The sequence below is a fragment of the Maylandia zebra genome, linkage group LG7 (assembly GCF_041146795.1).
Source record: "Maylandia zebra isolate NMK-2024a linkage group LG7, Mzebra_GT3a, whole genome shotgun sequence".
NCBI lineage: Eukaryota > Metazoa > Chordata > Actinopteri > Cichliformes > Cichlidae > Maylandia > Maylandia zebra.
In genome coordinates, this window is record NC_135173.1 from 29186312 (window position 1) to 29202483 (window position 16172).

At 39.7% G+C, this 16172-nt stretch overlaps 1 protein-coding gene across 2 annotated transcripts; it reads right to left on the reverse strand.

Moving 5' to 3' along the window:
- Positions 1-9370: 9370 nt before the first annotated feature.
- On the reverse strand, positions 9371-15314 carry gal (galanin/GMAP prepropeptide). 2 transcript variants are annotated; one of them, XM_004556185.4, is made up of 7 exons: positions 15184-15314; positions 15018-15098; positions 14301-14355; positions 13759-13830; positions 11828-11923; positions 10716-10787; positions 9371-9775 (listed from the first exon to the last, which is right to left on the reverse strand). In XM_004556185.4, exons 2-7 carry the CDS (start codon positions 15096-15098, stop codon positions 9714-9716), a joined length of 438 nt encoding a protein of 145 aa, XP_004556242.1. In that variant the 5' UTR covers positions 15184-15314; the 3' UTR covers positions 9371-9713. The 2 variants fall into 2 exon arrangements, with proteins under 2 accessions (XP_004556242.1, XP_004556243.1); XM_004556186.4 differs by lacking the exon at positions 13759-13830 and having other exon boundaries at positions 15184-15305.
- Between the last annotated feature and the right edge of the window lie 858 nt (positions 15315-16172).

A 16172-nucleotide genomic window follows, 5' to 3' on the forward strand; every position in this document is an offset into this window, starting at 1 on the left:
TTTGATAGTTCCTTGTCCTATGTTCAGTGTATTCAGTTTTGCTTCCTCCCCGTCTTGTTATGTTTGATTAGTCCCAGCTGTGTTTCCCTCCCGTTTCCCATGCCCTCGTTACCCCCATGTGTATTTGAGCCCTGGGTTTTCCTCTGTCTGTTGTCATGTTGTGCATCCTCACTGCTGTGGTTTCCCTTGTGCTCCTGTCTAATTCCTAGTTCTCAGTCCCAGGTTTGTTTTCTTGTTGTCTAGTGTGAGTTTATTGTTTCCCAGTGTTTTAATTCTTAGTTTCCATGTTCAGAGTTTTGGTTTGTTTTGGGGTTGTTTTTTTTTAGTTTATTTAATGGAGGATTTTTCAGCAATAAACCATATTTATTATAGTATAATGTAACCAACATACCTCTGTTTATAAATTGTATTTATTATAATAGCAACCAGCATTCCTACCCCTAGACATACCTCCTACTCAGTGTGCACTACCACTGATTACATTGCACCGTATATTGCACTGATCACTTGCTCATTACATTGCACCTGCTCCTTTATATGGTACATATAACTTGTACTTATCGGTGTAGATACTTGCATTATTACATACATTCCCTGTGTAGGCATCTCTTAAATTTCAAGGTTTTTTTTCTAAAGGAATTTTAATGTAAAAATCTACATGCTGCTAACAGAGAGATGCCAAACTGTGTTTCCTTGTTCTTGTAACAGTGACAGTAAAGATTCAAATTCAAATTCAAATTCAAATTTTATTTGTCACGTACACAGTCATACACAGTACGATATGTAGTGAAATACTTGGACAACTGCTCGTGACCTAAAGAAAACAAAAAAGGAAAAGGCTATGAATAAGATAGGAAATAAATATGAAAAATTAAAAAGGGTAAATTTAACTAGGAAGGAATAAAATATAAATTAAGGTTAAAAATGAAATAACTGTACAACACAAATTAGAATGAAGGGTAAATTTAACTGGGAAGAATAAGATAAAGATAAATATATAAATTAAAGTTGAAAATAAAATAACTGTACAACAAAATACACAGTATAGAACTATATAAGAATGTATGAAGAAATCTAAATATAAATAAATATATACACAATAACAGCAGCTGTACAAGTATTAACCGGAAATGAAGAATATAGTGACCAGTGTTGTGCAAAACCAAAGTCCAGAAAGTCCAGTGTGTGTGTAAGAACCATATGTGTGGGTCAGTACTGTGTGGTGGTGTGATTGAGAGACCGTATCGCCTGCGGGAAGAAGCTCCTCCTCAGTCTCTCTGTGTTGGTCTTCAGGGAGCGGAATCGCTTTCCTGACCTCAACAGAGAGAACAGTCTGTTTTTGGGATGGCTGAGGTCCTTCACGATCTTCCTGGCCTTGGTCCAGCACCGCCTGCTGTAGATTGAGTGCAGGTCAGGGAGCTCGGAGCGGATGGTGCGCTCAGCTGACCACACAACCCTCTGTAGAGCTCGTCTGTCCTGCATGGTGCTGTTCCCGAACCAGGTTAAGATGTTTCCCGTCAGGATGCTCTCTATGGTGCACGAGTAAAAGTTCCTGAGCACCTTGGAGGGCAGTTGGAAGTCTCTCAAGCGTCTGAGGTGGTAGAGACGCTGTCGGGCCTTTTTCACCACGGTGTTGATGTGACAGGACCATGACAGGTCCTGCGTGATGTGAAGATCTATTCTATTCTATTCTATTCTATTCTATTCTATTTAATAAAGCTGCCGTTTTCAATTAACTTCCTGTGCTGTGAGTCCTGTGTTTGGCTCCTACATCCTGCCTGCCACATAGCAAACCTTGACAGATAAATCGCTGACAATTACTGTCAATGACATACACACACGACAAGTGTGTACACGCTAGCTTATATAAGTTGATATGCACACACATAATCAGACAACACCAAGCACCACTCTTGTCTACATATTACACTTTTATGGAACCTTTTTTTTTTTTTTTTTACAAACGTATGACGTACGAAGTTTGTCACATGGATGTGCATGAAGCTGGCTACAGACAGAAGAGTTTAAAGATATTTAACAGGTTTTAAAAACTACAGGCAGATGTTGTTTTATTACAAGAGACTCATAGGCCTGTCACAGCTACAGACGAACTTAAAACACCTGAGTGAATGTGAGAGCGAATGGTTGTCTGTGTTTCTATGTGTTAGCCCTGCGACAGACTGACGTCCTGTCCTGGGTGTACCCTGCCTCTCACCCTATGACAACTGGGATAGGCCCCCTCTCCCCCCACGACCCTGAATAAGAGAATAAGGATAAGAGAATGGATGAATAAATGATTTATACTTAACAAAAAGTTATATATTGTAAATATATATGGCCCAATGTTGATGACCCCTCATTCTTTCACGTGTTTTTTTAGTGCACTCTCTGAACACCAAGATTGCTCACTTGTTCTTGGGGGTGATTTCAGCTTTTGACTAAATGAAGACATTGACAGGTTAAGTACAGCACGAACTCAGCACAACTGGCAATCGACACATATAGATAAACCACCTTTTGCTGCAATTACAGCTGCCAGTCTTTTAGGGTATGTCTCTACCAGCTTTGCACATCTAGAGACTGAAATACTTGCCCATTCTTCTTTGCAAAACAGCTCCACAACTGCCCTGTGACAGCCTCAGAGGTTGTCTAAGAGAATATTAGGAGCAACAACACCATGAAGTCCAAAGAACACACCAGACAGGTCAGGGATAAAGTTATTGAGAAATGTAAAGCAGGCTTAGGCTACAAAAAGATTTCCCAAGCCTTGAACATCCCACGGAGCACTGTTCAAGCAATCGTTCAGAAATGGAAGGAGTATGGCACAACTGTAAACCTACCAAGACAAGGCCGTCCACCTAAACTCACAGGCCGAACAAGGAGAGCGCTGATCAGAAATGCAGCCAAGAGGCCCATGGTGACTCTGGACGAGCTGCAGAGATCTACAGCTCAGGTGGGGGAATCTGTCCATAGGACAACTATTAGTCGTGCACTGCACAAAGTTGGCCTTTATGGAAGAGTGGCAAGAAGAAAGCCATTGTTAACAGAAAACCATAAGAAGTCCCGTTTGCAGTTTGCCACAAGCCATGTGGGGGACACAGCAAACATGTGGAAGAAGGTGCTCTGGTCAGATGAGACCAAAATGGAACTTTTTGCCCAAAATACAAAACGCTATGTGTGCCAGAAAACTAACACTGCACATCACTCTGAACACACCATCCCCACTGTCAAATATGGTGGCGGCAGCATCATGCTCTGGGGGTGCTTCTCTTCAGCAGGGACAGGGAGGCTGGTCAGAGTTGATGGGAAGATGGATGGAGCCAAATACAGGGCAATCTTGGAAGAAAACCTGTCTGCAAAAGACTTGAGACTGGGGCGGAGGTTCACCTTCCAGCAGGACAACGACCCTAAACATAAAGCCAGGGCAACAATGGAGTGGTTTAAAACAAAACATATCCATGTGTTAGAATGGCCCAGTCAAAGTCCAGATCTAAATCCAATCGAGAACCTGTGGCAAGATCTGAAAACTGCTGTTCACAAACGCTGTCCATCTAATCTGACTGAGCTGGAGCTGTTTTGCAAAGAAGAATGGGCAAGGATTTCAGTCTGTAGATGTGCAAAGCTGGTAGAGACATACCAGCTCTACCAGCTGGTAGAGACTGGCAGCTGTAATTGTAGCAAAAGGTGGTTCTACAAAGTATTGACTCAGGGGGCTGAATAATTACACACACCCCACTTTTCAGTTATTTATTTGTAAAAAATGTTTGGAATCATGTATGATTTTTGTTCCACTTCTCACGTGTACACCACTTTGTGTTGGTCTTTCACGTGGAATTCCAATAAAACTGATTCATGTTTGTGGCTGTAATGTGACAAAATGTGGAAAAGTTTAAGGGGGCCGAATACTTTTGCAAGCCACTGTATTTCATGTCTGTGTGTTCCACATCCTTTTGTCAAACTCATGTTGTCATGTTTACGTCTCATTATGTTCCCTGTTTTATTTTGACAGTCTGGTGTTCCATGTTCAGTGTGATTAGTTTTGCTTCTCTTGTGGCGTCATGTTCCTTCGTGTCAGCTGTGTTCTCCATGTGTTTCCACTTCCCTCATCACCCTTCTGTGTATTTCAGTCCTCTGTCTCCCTTTGTTCATTGTTGGGTTGTCTGTTTATCTCGCCTCATGTTTAAGGATTTTCATGGCTCCTCAAGTCTCGGTTTTCCGTACTCCTGTTTAGGTTCATGTTTATGTTTATGTCATAGTTTTCATGTCTTGTTCTAGCTGTTCCCACTTTAGGTTATCATTTAGTCTTTGCCTGTGTTTGCCTTTGTTTTGTTTTGTTTTTCTCTATCAGCCTAAATAAACTGATTGCTTTTTGTTATACCTCAGTTTTTCCTCCCGTGCATTCTGTCTCTGGGTCCATACCACAACACACCGGCTTCTCAGCCGTGACTGTTTGCAATTTTTATTGAACCACTAGCAGCAACAGCAATTAGACAGCCATAGTGATTAAGGGCATAAAATGCAAGAATGTAGAACATAAAATCAGTGTTTATGCTGATGATGTGTTGCTTTTTCTCCAGCATTCACAAACCACTCTCTCTGAGATAATTACATTAATAAACTCTTTCTCAAGCATTTCAGATTATTTGATAAACCAGTTAAAATCTACAGTTCTTGCGATTAATTGCTCCTTTCATAATCCTTCTTCACCCCACAGCAATCTGGAAATATTAAATATTTAGCTTTAATGTTTCTACTAGGTTTGCAGATTTAACTAAATTAAACTACATCCCACTTTTAAAGAAAGTAGAAGATGATCTAGATGGAAGTCTCTATCCATATCACTCATGGGAATGGTTGCTTCAAAAAAAAAAAAATTATGGTCTTGCCAAGATTCAATTATTTATTCTCAATGATCCAGAGGCCACATCATAATTTCCTTCAGTTCACTTACCAGCCCCACTTCAGAGCTGAGGATGCCATTATCTACCTGCTCATTTGTGTCTATGCCCATCTGGGCCAGCCGGCGAGCATGGTGACGGTCATTTCGACTTTTCCAGTGTATTCAGTATCACTAGGCTGACCTTCCTGGGTGATAAGCTGATAGCAACACAGGTGGATGCCTCTTCTGTGTCCTGGATTGTTGATTACCCAACAGGAAGATCCCAATATGTGCGTCTTCAACATTGTGTGTCTGATAAGGTGATCAACAACACAGGGGTACCACAAGAGAGCGTCCTCTCCCCCTTCCTCTTCAACACAGACTTCAGCCACTGCACAGAGACATGCCATCTTCAGATGTGTTCTGATGACTCTGCGGTGGTTGGATGCGTCAGTGAGGGTGATGAGACAGCGAACCAGTCTAACAAAGACCAAAGAATTGATATTGGCCTTTAAGAGGACCAGGAAACCTGTGACCCTGTATTTCAACTGAGGGGGTTGATGTGGACATTGTGGAGGGCTATAAATACCTTGAGTACACATTGATAACAAACTGCACTGGATTAAAAACACCACTGCACTCTACAGTCATCTCTATTCTCTGAATCAGCTGAAGTCTTTTAACATCTGTTGGACAATGCTCAGGATTTTCTATGAGTCTTGTATGTTGGGACAGCAGTTTGAGGGCTGCAATCAACAGACTCAATAAACTGATCTACAAGGCCAATGTTGTGGGGGTGGAGCTGGACTCCCTTACAGTGGTTTTGGAGAGGCGGATGTTGTTCAAGATAAGGACAATGCTGGACAATACCTCCCACCTACTCCATGACGTGCTGGCCAGTCACAGGAGCATGTTCAGTATTCTATTTAATGTCTGTAATAGTCTGGATATTTATAATCGAGCTATTTGTATTCATGTATTGTGATTCCTATTATGGTGAGGGGCTGTTTTTCTGATCAGTCTCCTGTCAGTCCAGAGAAGTTACTGACGGACTTCACGGCCACTCAGCTTAAGAACCCTGCAGACACTGTCAACCAAATAACTTTTCACCACATCCACTATCTTGATGCTGCTAAAAAAGGATGATAACAAACCAATACCTATAATTGCTCATTTTGAATATTACAAGAACAAGAACTAGTGAAAAACAAAACAAGGAACTAAAAGGAACACACTAAGGTATAAATGATAAATTTCCACCCGAAATTCTGTCCCTCATAGGAAAGAAGTCATCTACGTTGAAAAACTCTGTACTGATAAGTTTCCTGGGACAAAGAAATAACTCCTTGGCTGTAATAATGAAAAAATGAAACATGTAATTAAAAATGCTATAGGTACCATGCTACATTTTATACAATGAGAACAGCACACTCACCTCAGCACCTCATTTCTTACTGTCAAGCTGCTATAAATAAATAAATAACACTAGCTTAATGTTAGTGTTACCACAATGGGAGCAAGTCAATGTGAAGAATCAACTTTGATAATGCTCTCATGACTTATGAGTTAAGTTCAAATTCAAAAGCTCACCTGTCCTTCATTTGGTAATTAATTAAAATAATTAAGCTTGTTTAGCTCTGAACAAGCTGAACATAAGTGTGAAAAATTGGCATAAACCACACGGAGAGGAGAAGGACGTTTTTCCCTTGGACTCTGGAGACAAGGGAATCTGCCAGTGTCGTGAAAAAACAAGCAGTGCCCACCCGTGCAGGAACTGGTCGACCTGGGCATCAAACTGTGACCTCATGCACCTTACAGTAGTCAACACAGAATTGTATAGACCTGAAATCTTCACTACAACAACTATGGGGCTTGTTGTGTTCAATTTCTTCAAAGGAAGTAGAGGAGAAATATCCTCTGTTTAAAAAGATTTAATTTGCTTCAGCAGTTAGAATTACAAGTTTACAGTGCTGGACCTCTCTGTGAACACAGTCATCTGTCTTCACTGAAAAGACGACCCTGAATTTGCCCGTACAGTTTTATACCCCAACAAAATCATTATTATGATAATTATCTTCTTCTGGAACCAACGTGGCGCTCCTGATGTCTCCCTTCGAGTCCCCTGCTCCGCTCACGTCTGACCTCGTATCTGCTCCTTTTCCTGGAATGACAGAGACAAATACACCTCCCTGTCCAGCCTTGATTATTTAATATTAACCTACTTCTGATTCCATTTATCTAGTTCGGGACATTCTGTTCAGACTCCCTTTGCCCAGAAAATGTCCTTCTAACCATTATCTGGTGTGATGTGTAAGCATGCAGCAAAAAAGACCCTCTGCACTTCTACGTCAATTCTCAATATTTCAGTCCAGTCAATACCACTGAACGACATTTTTGACCGTCTAAACACAGAGTGCCAACTCGTTTATGAGCACATTGCATTGTGTATATAAAATCATAAAAAACTGCATCATTTAATCATTTTAAATCCTAACAGGCTACACCACGCACTGTGCAACTCTTTTATTACCCACATCTTTAGCAGTTCCACCAGTTCATTCGAAACAACAGGTAACTGACAGGACTGTGAATGCAACAACCATAGCAAGGTGCATTTCAAAATGGTGCTCTTTGAGCGAGGTATTACCAGGCAGGAGGGAGAACTCATCTGCAAAACGATGTTGCAATACAGCAGCATCTACTCTCTGGGCTTGTGTGAAATGGTCATCACAACAGAGGAAGATGGGAATGGTGGAATTTAGGAACTCCAGCCCCAACTCATCTCTTTCCTTCACCAGGCTCACGAGAAAAACTGTTTCAGCCTTTCTCCATGCTTTAAGGAGAGTAGGACTATTTCATAGTCAACATCTCCCACTTGCCGTGTGACCATGAAAGGTCCTTGCCACTTGGCAAGTAGAAGAATGGATAATACAAGCACTTTGTCTCTTGGTGAAAATTATCTGAGCCTTATCCCTCTGCTGTACAGGCACTGCTGAAGTTCTTGGGCCTGTAGTAAATTTTATCGTGATAACCTCCACAACGTGTGTAGCTTTGCTCTCGGGTCCAGAATGTACTGAATTTCTTTTTTAGCTGGGCTTGGACCTTCCTCCCAGTTTTCTTTAATCAGGTCCAACACACCTCTGCAGCTTCCTGCTGAACAGTAACTCAAAGCTAGTCAGCTATTATCTCTTCATGGGATGCCCACTTGAATCAGTGCCAGCTCCACACTCATGGCAGAAATGGTGCACAGTAGCACTGCTTCAGACCGAGTCAAGACCAAGACAAAGTCAAGACGAGACCAAGATTGAGACCGAGACAAAAAAGTCTTTAAACTGCAGCCAGATGCTGCTTCGGGTGTCAGGCATATTTATGTGTTTTTGCACTCGCACAGCCCTCCTCAGCCCTGTCTACTGTCTCACTCACTTACTGAGAGGACAGACACACGCTCCACTTGACTGTCGCGTCTCTCACGCTCTCTGTTTTTCACATAATGATATTATCCTATATCCTCGCATGTGATTGGCCACAATATGGAGGAATTGGCGCATAGCTGAGCCACTGTGTGAGAGCTGAGCAGCGAAAGGAAATTAAGTGAGGAGCCGGCTCTCGCTCAATGGGAGTCGACTCTTCTGACTCACTACAAAGCACTCTCAAAGCACGGCTCTTAGAGCGCATGACACATTATCGAACGTTACGTTGTGTGTCACGGATACTGTTGACTCCAAATCTCCCGACCACTATGTCGATCTGAGATAGCGAGACCGAGACAGCGAGACCAAGACAAGACCAAGACCACGTAAAAGTGGTCTTGGTCATGGTCATTAACAATATTGGTCTCGAGACATCCAACTCTAAAAGTAATATCCCGCTGCACTCTGGTGAAATGGCCCAATGAGGCCCATGGCAATGTGCTTAAATGGGACCTCGATTAAAAGTAGTGGGAACAAAGGCACTTTTGAAATACCTGGCTGGTTCACCAGCTGACGCTCCAGGCAGGACCACACCACTGATGCAGATCCTCTGGTCAATTATTGGCTGGGCGTAACTGGGCCATTATTCACTCCTGAGTTTTGTCATATCCTGTATGCCGTGCCACAGGGTTATTTGGCACCAACAACTGTTGTGTTCTTTTATTGTGTGAGTGTCAAGACTTACTTGCTACAGGTTGTCTCTAACCATTACAAAATGAGTGTCGGTCAGAGCTACGTCATTGCACACTATTTGACCTTCAATTTTCAAGTCAAAGGCTGAGCATAGAGAGTCGTCATGAGACTAAGAAATCTCCTGTGGCGTCAGTAATTCTCAGGAAGGCCCCAGTGTCACCACTTAACACTGTGCAGACACTACATAGGTAAAACTCTGAATTTAGATTTTTTAACATACATCAAAGAGGTGTAGGCATGTTTGTTACAAACTAATTGTAGCTAAAATGTAAGTGATAAACAGTGTAATTGACTGTTAGAAGGAAATAAATTCAAATTATTCAGTGAGTCTAGTGCCATTTATTTTATTTCACTCCATTCTCTGAAAACACATAATAGTATATTCTGGTGATAATATAGAGTTGTTTTATACAAAAGTACCAATTCTGTAGATCCACCTATAGTCAGCACACAACTACTGGCTTTAAGAGGATATAAAATTTTGTTTACACAAGAGGAGAAAGATCTGATATTGAGGGTCAGTCAGTCAGATGGTACCAGAACAAATCTACCAACCTACCAGTGTGCTAGGAGCTACAATATTGTAACATTTAGGAGCTACAATACATTTATGGCAGTTGGAGTCCAGAGAAGAGTTGAAACACAACAATTATAACAGAGAAGCAAAAGCCTTAGGGATTGGCCAGTTCATCTGATGTGACAGAAGGAGGCAGGCTGTCCAAGGCTCCCATCTCTGTAATGTTGCACAAACAGAACAGACAGAACATCAATACTGAGACATAATAGGCAGAAAGTTGTTTTTCATTTTATCATACCTCTGTTTGTTTGCACTCAGCAGACACTCTATTAGATTCACCTTGCTAACTGCCTTAATTCTTTGTGGCATTGAATCATCAAGGTATTATCCTGAGATTTTGGACATGACAAGAAAATTTTGACATGATTTTATCACATGAAGGATCTGGTGACTGTTCAGTGAACTCATTGTCATGTTCAAGAAATCAGTTTGAGGTGAGTTTGTGAGATGGCACGCTATCCTGTTAGAGGATCAGTACACTGTTGGTAACATAGGGATGGACATGGTCATTAACAATATGATCAGTTGGTACCATTCTGCCAAGACATACAGCTTGAACCTTCAGCACAAGCCTGGATGGATTCACATTTTCATGTTGTAGATGCAGAATTCAACAGGCCAACTTGTGCATCACTGAGTTCCTGCAATGTAACTGGCTGATTAGAAATACTGCACTAGCAGTCAGTTGAACAGTCTCTGACATGGTAATAATACTATCAGTATACATGGCTATACAGGTTCCCTGCCAGGTTTGATCTGATGATAAACTTGTATGTTTTATTGTATGATTAGATTAAACAATTTTCAATATTATCACACCTCTAGATGTCATAAAGTCAAATATGCAACATTACATTTTCACATTTAGTTTTGTGCATGGGGTAATTTGTGTGCTAATTCAATAGAAAATGAAGATTCTATCACTGAAAGAATATTTCCATGTTTAACAAATGGACCGATATACAGACCTGAAAAAGTTCGCTAATCAAACTTTGGTGTGCTTTTAAGAGTTTGTCGTTGCAGTGACTTCTGTATGCAGACCTGTATTATTTTGTTCATGAACTCCCCTCGCTTTCAAATAAGTGAGAAGCATTACCTTTAAGTTTGAGGTATGACAAGAAGTCAATGACAGTGTGGATAATTTCTTCATCTGCTATTCTCAGGGCGCCTGTGGAGGTACATCAAGAATGACAGGTTGAAATGGCAGGAGCTCTGATATACACAGATCATACAGAGAAATGAAATTCTCTCAGATACTAAGGTTTACGATACAAGTAGGAGTATTAGATTTAAACAAAGCATCAGTTGTGAACTCATGAACAAAGGTTAATGGGAATGAAACATGAAGGCTACTGAATTCCATACAAAGTAGATGTGTCTAAGCTTTCTTTAAAAAAAACAAAACGTAAAAATGTAAAACATTTCACCTTCCAATGATCCTAGTTTGACTAGCCCTCACACTCTGTGATTATTGCTTTCAGCCTTAGTCCATCGCAGTGGAAATGTTTCGCTGCTGAAAACCAGTGAAGATTTCTACAACAGTAATTTAAAGGCTTGATGAATGGAAAATCTTTATGACACTTTATGATGCGGTGAAAGGAGAGAGATCGCTTTAATTTTGGTATGCTTTAAAAGATGTCTTCTTTTTTTTTAGATTAAACGGTACAAGCACTGCTTGTCTTGTTTTTGCTGTTATTTGTTTTTGTTAGATTTCTTTATTCAGTGTTTTAGATAAATGATCATAAAACACATAAAACATTTCCAGAGTTTCCAAAATATAAACTAGCATTTTTTTTGTAAAAGACACAAAATATTAAATAATACATCAATAAATAATCTGGGGTATTATTTTGTTTAGGAACTTGAGGCTTTATTGCACTGTTTCCCTTTAAAATATATGTGGCTCCTCTTCTTTTGGGCTATTTAAAGGACTTAAATGACTACAAGTTCCTATTTTCTTCAAGGCATTTTAGGTCTCCCCCTCTACCATCTCCTTCCTCAGTGTTCCTTATACATTAAAGGTAGCTAATCAACATGACAGCTATACATAAAACAGTAATAAAAGCAAAACATTCAGTATATCAAATTAAATTAACCAAGAAGATACATCATAAAATACCTTTTGATTATTGTTAAATAACACTCAAAATAAAATATCTTCTTTAAGAGGAAGAAAGATTGTCCTGTTTCTTTGTGAGACATACAGACCTGTTCTGAAGTCCTCCTCCTGGCCTATGTCCCTCTTCCCAGCCAGACCCGGCTTGTCTCCTAGTCTCGTGTGTCCATGTAGTCCATCTAGTCCATCTGGATAATGAGGAGTGATTGCAGTTGATGCGCTCATACAAACATCAGATGGCCCAACTAAGCATTTAATTAATTCATTCCCATTATCAGCTCAGTTCACTAGAAATTCAGCAATTTTAACATTTTGGTAAATGTGATTTATGTGTAATTTTCATGTACTTACAATAATAATAATCCTTTTCAGCTGCTTAATTTTTTAATATACTGGCTGTGACATTTAATTTTCTGTTTGATTAAGGTGAAAATGACAATTGACAAAGTAAAAATAATATGGAGTAAATGGTTAAAGTTTTGTGTATGTAACAGAAAATACGTACAAATATCCCACTGGTTTAGAGGCATCATACAACAGACACACACACATACACAGTGCACACCGCTACCTGATTCCTGTAAGAAGTTCTAAAGGACATTGTTCACACGTCACACAGTTTCAGCATGATATTTGGTTTGTAATTGTTTGGTTCACTTTCCAAACTCGTACAGACCACCTGCAGGGCTTGGCTCATGGAATTGCAGTAAGTAGAGGTTTGATGGAAGGAATAGAAAAAGCACACTTGTTGAACGGCAGTTTTAACAGACAAGTAAATGCACTGAAACACTAGTGATGATGAAAATCAACATAAAATAACAGGCAAGCAGAGGGTTTTACTTAGCCATGGTAGTGTGCTGTAGACTGTCGGTGTGTCTCCACATTTACATTTTAATTTGTTTTTTATGTGCCTAAAGAGCAGGTTGAGGTAGCATGTGCAGAGTTCAGTGGCCTCCGGTTAAAATTGTAAATTAAAAATATTTGCATTTCCTTTTTTTCATTTGCTTTAATTACTAATCATACTCTTCCCAATTCCAATAATAACGGTAACTGTACTATTGTACTACATAGTATTCTTAAGCTAGACCAATAATTAAAAATGTTATTGTGATATTTTGAAATTAAAGAACAGACAGCAACCTGACTGAGATTTGTAGTTTAACATGTGAAGCTCACATGAGTTGAATACATTATATTGGCTCATATTTGTATTTGAAGAATGGAAAACATGTACAGTATCAGGCCAGTTTGTCTCACTTTGCAACATTACTCACCAGCTACGTGTTGTTATAGTGAGCTCACATACTTCAGTGCTGTCATTTACTCTGAGTGGTTTTTACATGTGACAATTGTTTGACTCTAATTGGGGGCTTCGTCATTAGCTAAAGTAGTCCTTGAACTAATACCCCCTGTTCTCTTTGTGTGCTTTTAAAAGTCTAGCTAAAGTTTTACATGTGAGACCCTGGCATGAAAAAATAAGGTATTTTAATGATGTTTGCCATCCAGGGTAAAAAAGTCCTATTGGATCTACCTTGTGTTTTGATCTTTACATACAATCTTTTATCAGCAAATTGTTAATAAAATAAATTGGTAGCATGACTTGAAAATATTTTTGATAATATTAAAAAATGTAAAACTTCTAAATTAAGTTACTGGGCTATCAGCTCTTTGTCAGCTGTACTGCTATTTCGGATATCACAGTGAAAACTCTGTGTTAGTCAGTGCTACATCTTCTCTGCAGTGAACGTGACGATAGTCTTCTAAACGATCGTATTTTCTTCCCATTCTGTCAACACGATGCATCTGGAGTGTAATCCTCCAAAGTCTCAAAAATGCTGTATGCTAAACCTTCCTTAACTCATTCTTGAGGTCATCAATGCGTTACTTGGCTCAAAGCACAGACAGAATTGCAACATTTGTATACATAAGCAAAGAAACAAAAGCAGCTAAAAGGTGTGATGTTTAAACAGAGCAATTCCTGGTGACCCCAAGGCCCTGCAGCAGCTGTATGTTTCTATCTTACATTGAGTGACCAGCTCGTCTCTGCCTCTGGCACTGGGAGAATCCTTTATCTGAATTAGGTGATCAATACGACCTGAAACACAGGATGAGGCAGGAGCAACCTTTACCTGGGCTTCACACACACACACACACACACACACACACACACACGCACACACACGCACACACACACACACACACGCACACACACACACGCACGCACGCACACACACACACACACACACACACACACACACACGCATGCACACAAAGGGACAACATTCTTCAGGGTTCCTGCCCTGGAATGACTCAAACTCCAGCTGGTAAGAATATATACCTTGACACACAAAACTGGATACCCAACAGTCACTCATGATAATCTTTGAATAACACTAAATTAGCATTGGGCCATTTCACCACATACTATTAATGAGGCTTTTGTAAACAACGTTACTGGAACAACCACAAAACAATATGCGCTGGTGTGTGCATGTAAGCTTCTGTGTGTGTGTGTGCGTGCATGTGTGTGTGTGTGTGTGTGTGTGTGTGTGTGTATACACTTACGGGGCCCTAACAAGTAGCCAGCGCTGTTCATAGTCCAGCCTCGCTTTTCTTTTGCCTGCAAGATATAAAGATGGATACAATAAGCAGCTAAAGGACAAGGAGACAGTTTTAATGAGTTTTTGATGTGTAAATCTAAGAGCATTTTTCTTAAATGTAAAACATCCTTATTGTCATGGTCTGTAGGCTTGTCATATGCCTGCAGGGAGTTTGTGTATTTTACTTTCCTAGTAAATTTCTGAATATGTTTTTTTCCCCCTTAGTTTTCTTACATGTGGATTCTTAATGTGGGTTTATTTAGGGTCTCTTGGAAATCATGGAATCATGGGTTGGTTCCTTGAATTGAATTTAACCTCACCTGCATCTCTGTGTTACATGTTGTAGCGTCTGCTATTGGGAAGTTTGAGCTCTTGGATTTGGTCATGGTCTGTATGGTTTCATTGTGAATCTGTGATTTTAGCTTGTTTTGTCTTCATTCACTTGAAGATTTGAACTTTTTACTACTAATATACTCACATATACACATTTTATTTTTGTGATTGGCTGCTTAAAAATTTTGTTGTAAACTAAAATAGATTACTTTATAATGATATTTGATATCATTTTGACATTTCTATTAGTCTCTGTTGTCTTTATGTCTTTATTGGTACATTGATTCTTGGCACCTAAATTTAAGTGGGAGGTTAACATTAACGTTGTACTGAATTTTGAACTGCTTACCGCAACAACTAGCCCGATGGTCTCGGAAAGAGTTGCACAAAAGATGAGCGACATGCAAAATATCCCAAAGCCCCTCTGCATCTGAGAAAGAAAAAAACACAATATTAACATGACAACAAAACTATTTGAAAGCATGCCTTTAAAGGCTACAAAAACTGTAACTTACCTTTGATGTGACTTCCTTCAGTCTGGTTCACGTTGCAGTCAGCAGCAGAAGTTGCCTGGCGTGTGGAGCACTGGATGAAAAGCGGACTCCAGCCACCTTTTATTGTGATTTCAGCCCGACCCTCCTGCTCTCTTTTCACGTCAGCAGCCCCTCCTGCACACAGCATGGGCAGGTCACGAACAGAACGCATTATGAAATTCAATAATATCACATAATGCTATCATCAGATTTTCTTTGTTGCCCTCAGAGACTAGGCATTGAATTGCTGTATTTTTCTGTCCTAATCTGATATGCGACTGTGACTGCTTATTGCACGAGCTTCATGTACAGGCGGTCAATAAAAAAATCTACTTGCCAGTTTTTCAGGATTTGTTGTCATTTTTTTTTAATTTCATGAAAAAATTCATCTTTGTTGCTCTCACTGCTTTTAGGTCTGATTTTATGAAGCACTTAATTTTGACAAATTATATTTTAACAGAGCAGTAGTGCCGATTTATTAAAGGTATAAAAATAATAACAACCTGCAACGGCGTTTACAGTCATGCCATTTACAGTCCAAAGTAAAGTCACAACCCAAAGGATTTACAAAGAGTGTAGTGAGCAGAAGTGTACAAGTAGATCACTTTTAAGGATGTTTCAGCCTTAGTGTGTCACAGTTATAATTTACATTTACCTCGGAGTCATTGAAAGTCATGTCCCTTGCAAATAAGAATCTTTGTTTGCACTGTTGTTAAGTTATCCTGTAACAACAGTGTTCTGCAAAGCTCACCATATGTTGTCCATGCTCTGAAACCCGTGTAGATGTCATTTTTCTTTTATTATAATTTTATTTTGTAAAACTGTTATAAAGAGTCTCCATCAAATCAATAAAGGAATATAACGTAAGGAAGAAGAAAGAAGATCAATAACACTGAAAATCTTTTTACACAATAATTCTTCATTTGGCTGCATCAGGGTTTAAGCACAGGTTCAGTTTTTCTTTATAGATC

What these genes read in the sequence shown, in the direction of transcription:
- gal (XM_004556185.4), bottom strand. Translation starts at nt 15,098, where the DNA reads ATGCAGAGGGGCTTTGGGATATTTTGCATGTCGCTCATCTTTTGTGCA. An exon ending in AGACGAGCTGGTCACTCAAT is followed by an intron (nt 11,924 to 13,758) that starts GTAAGATAGAAA and finishes CTCATTATCCAG; the next exon opens with ATGGACTAGATGGACTACAT. An exon ending in GGAGGAGGACTTCAGAACAG is followed by an intron (nt 10,788 to 11,827) that starts GTCTGTATGTCT and finishes GTACCTCCACAG; the next exon opens with GCGCCCTGAGAATAGCAGAT.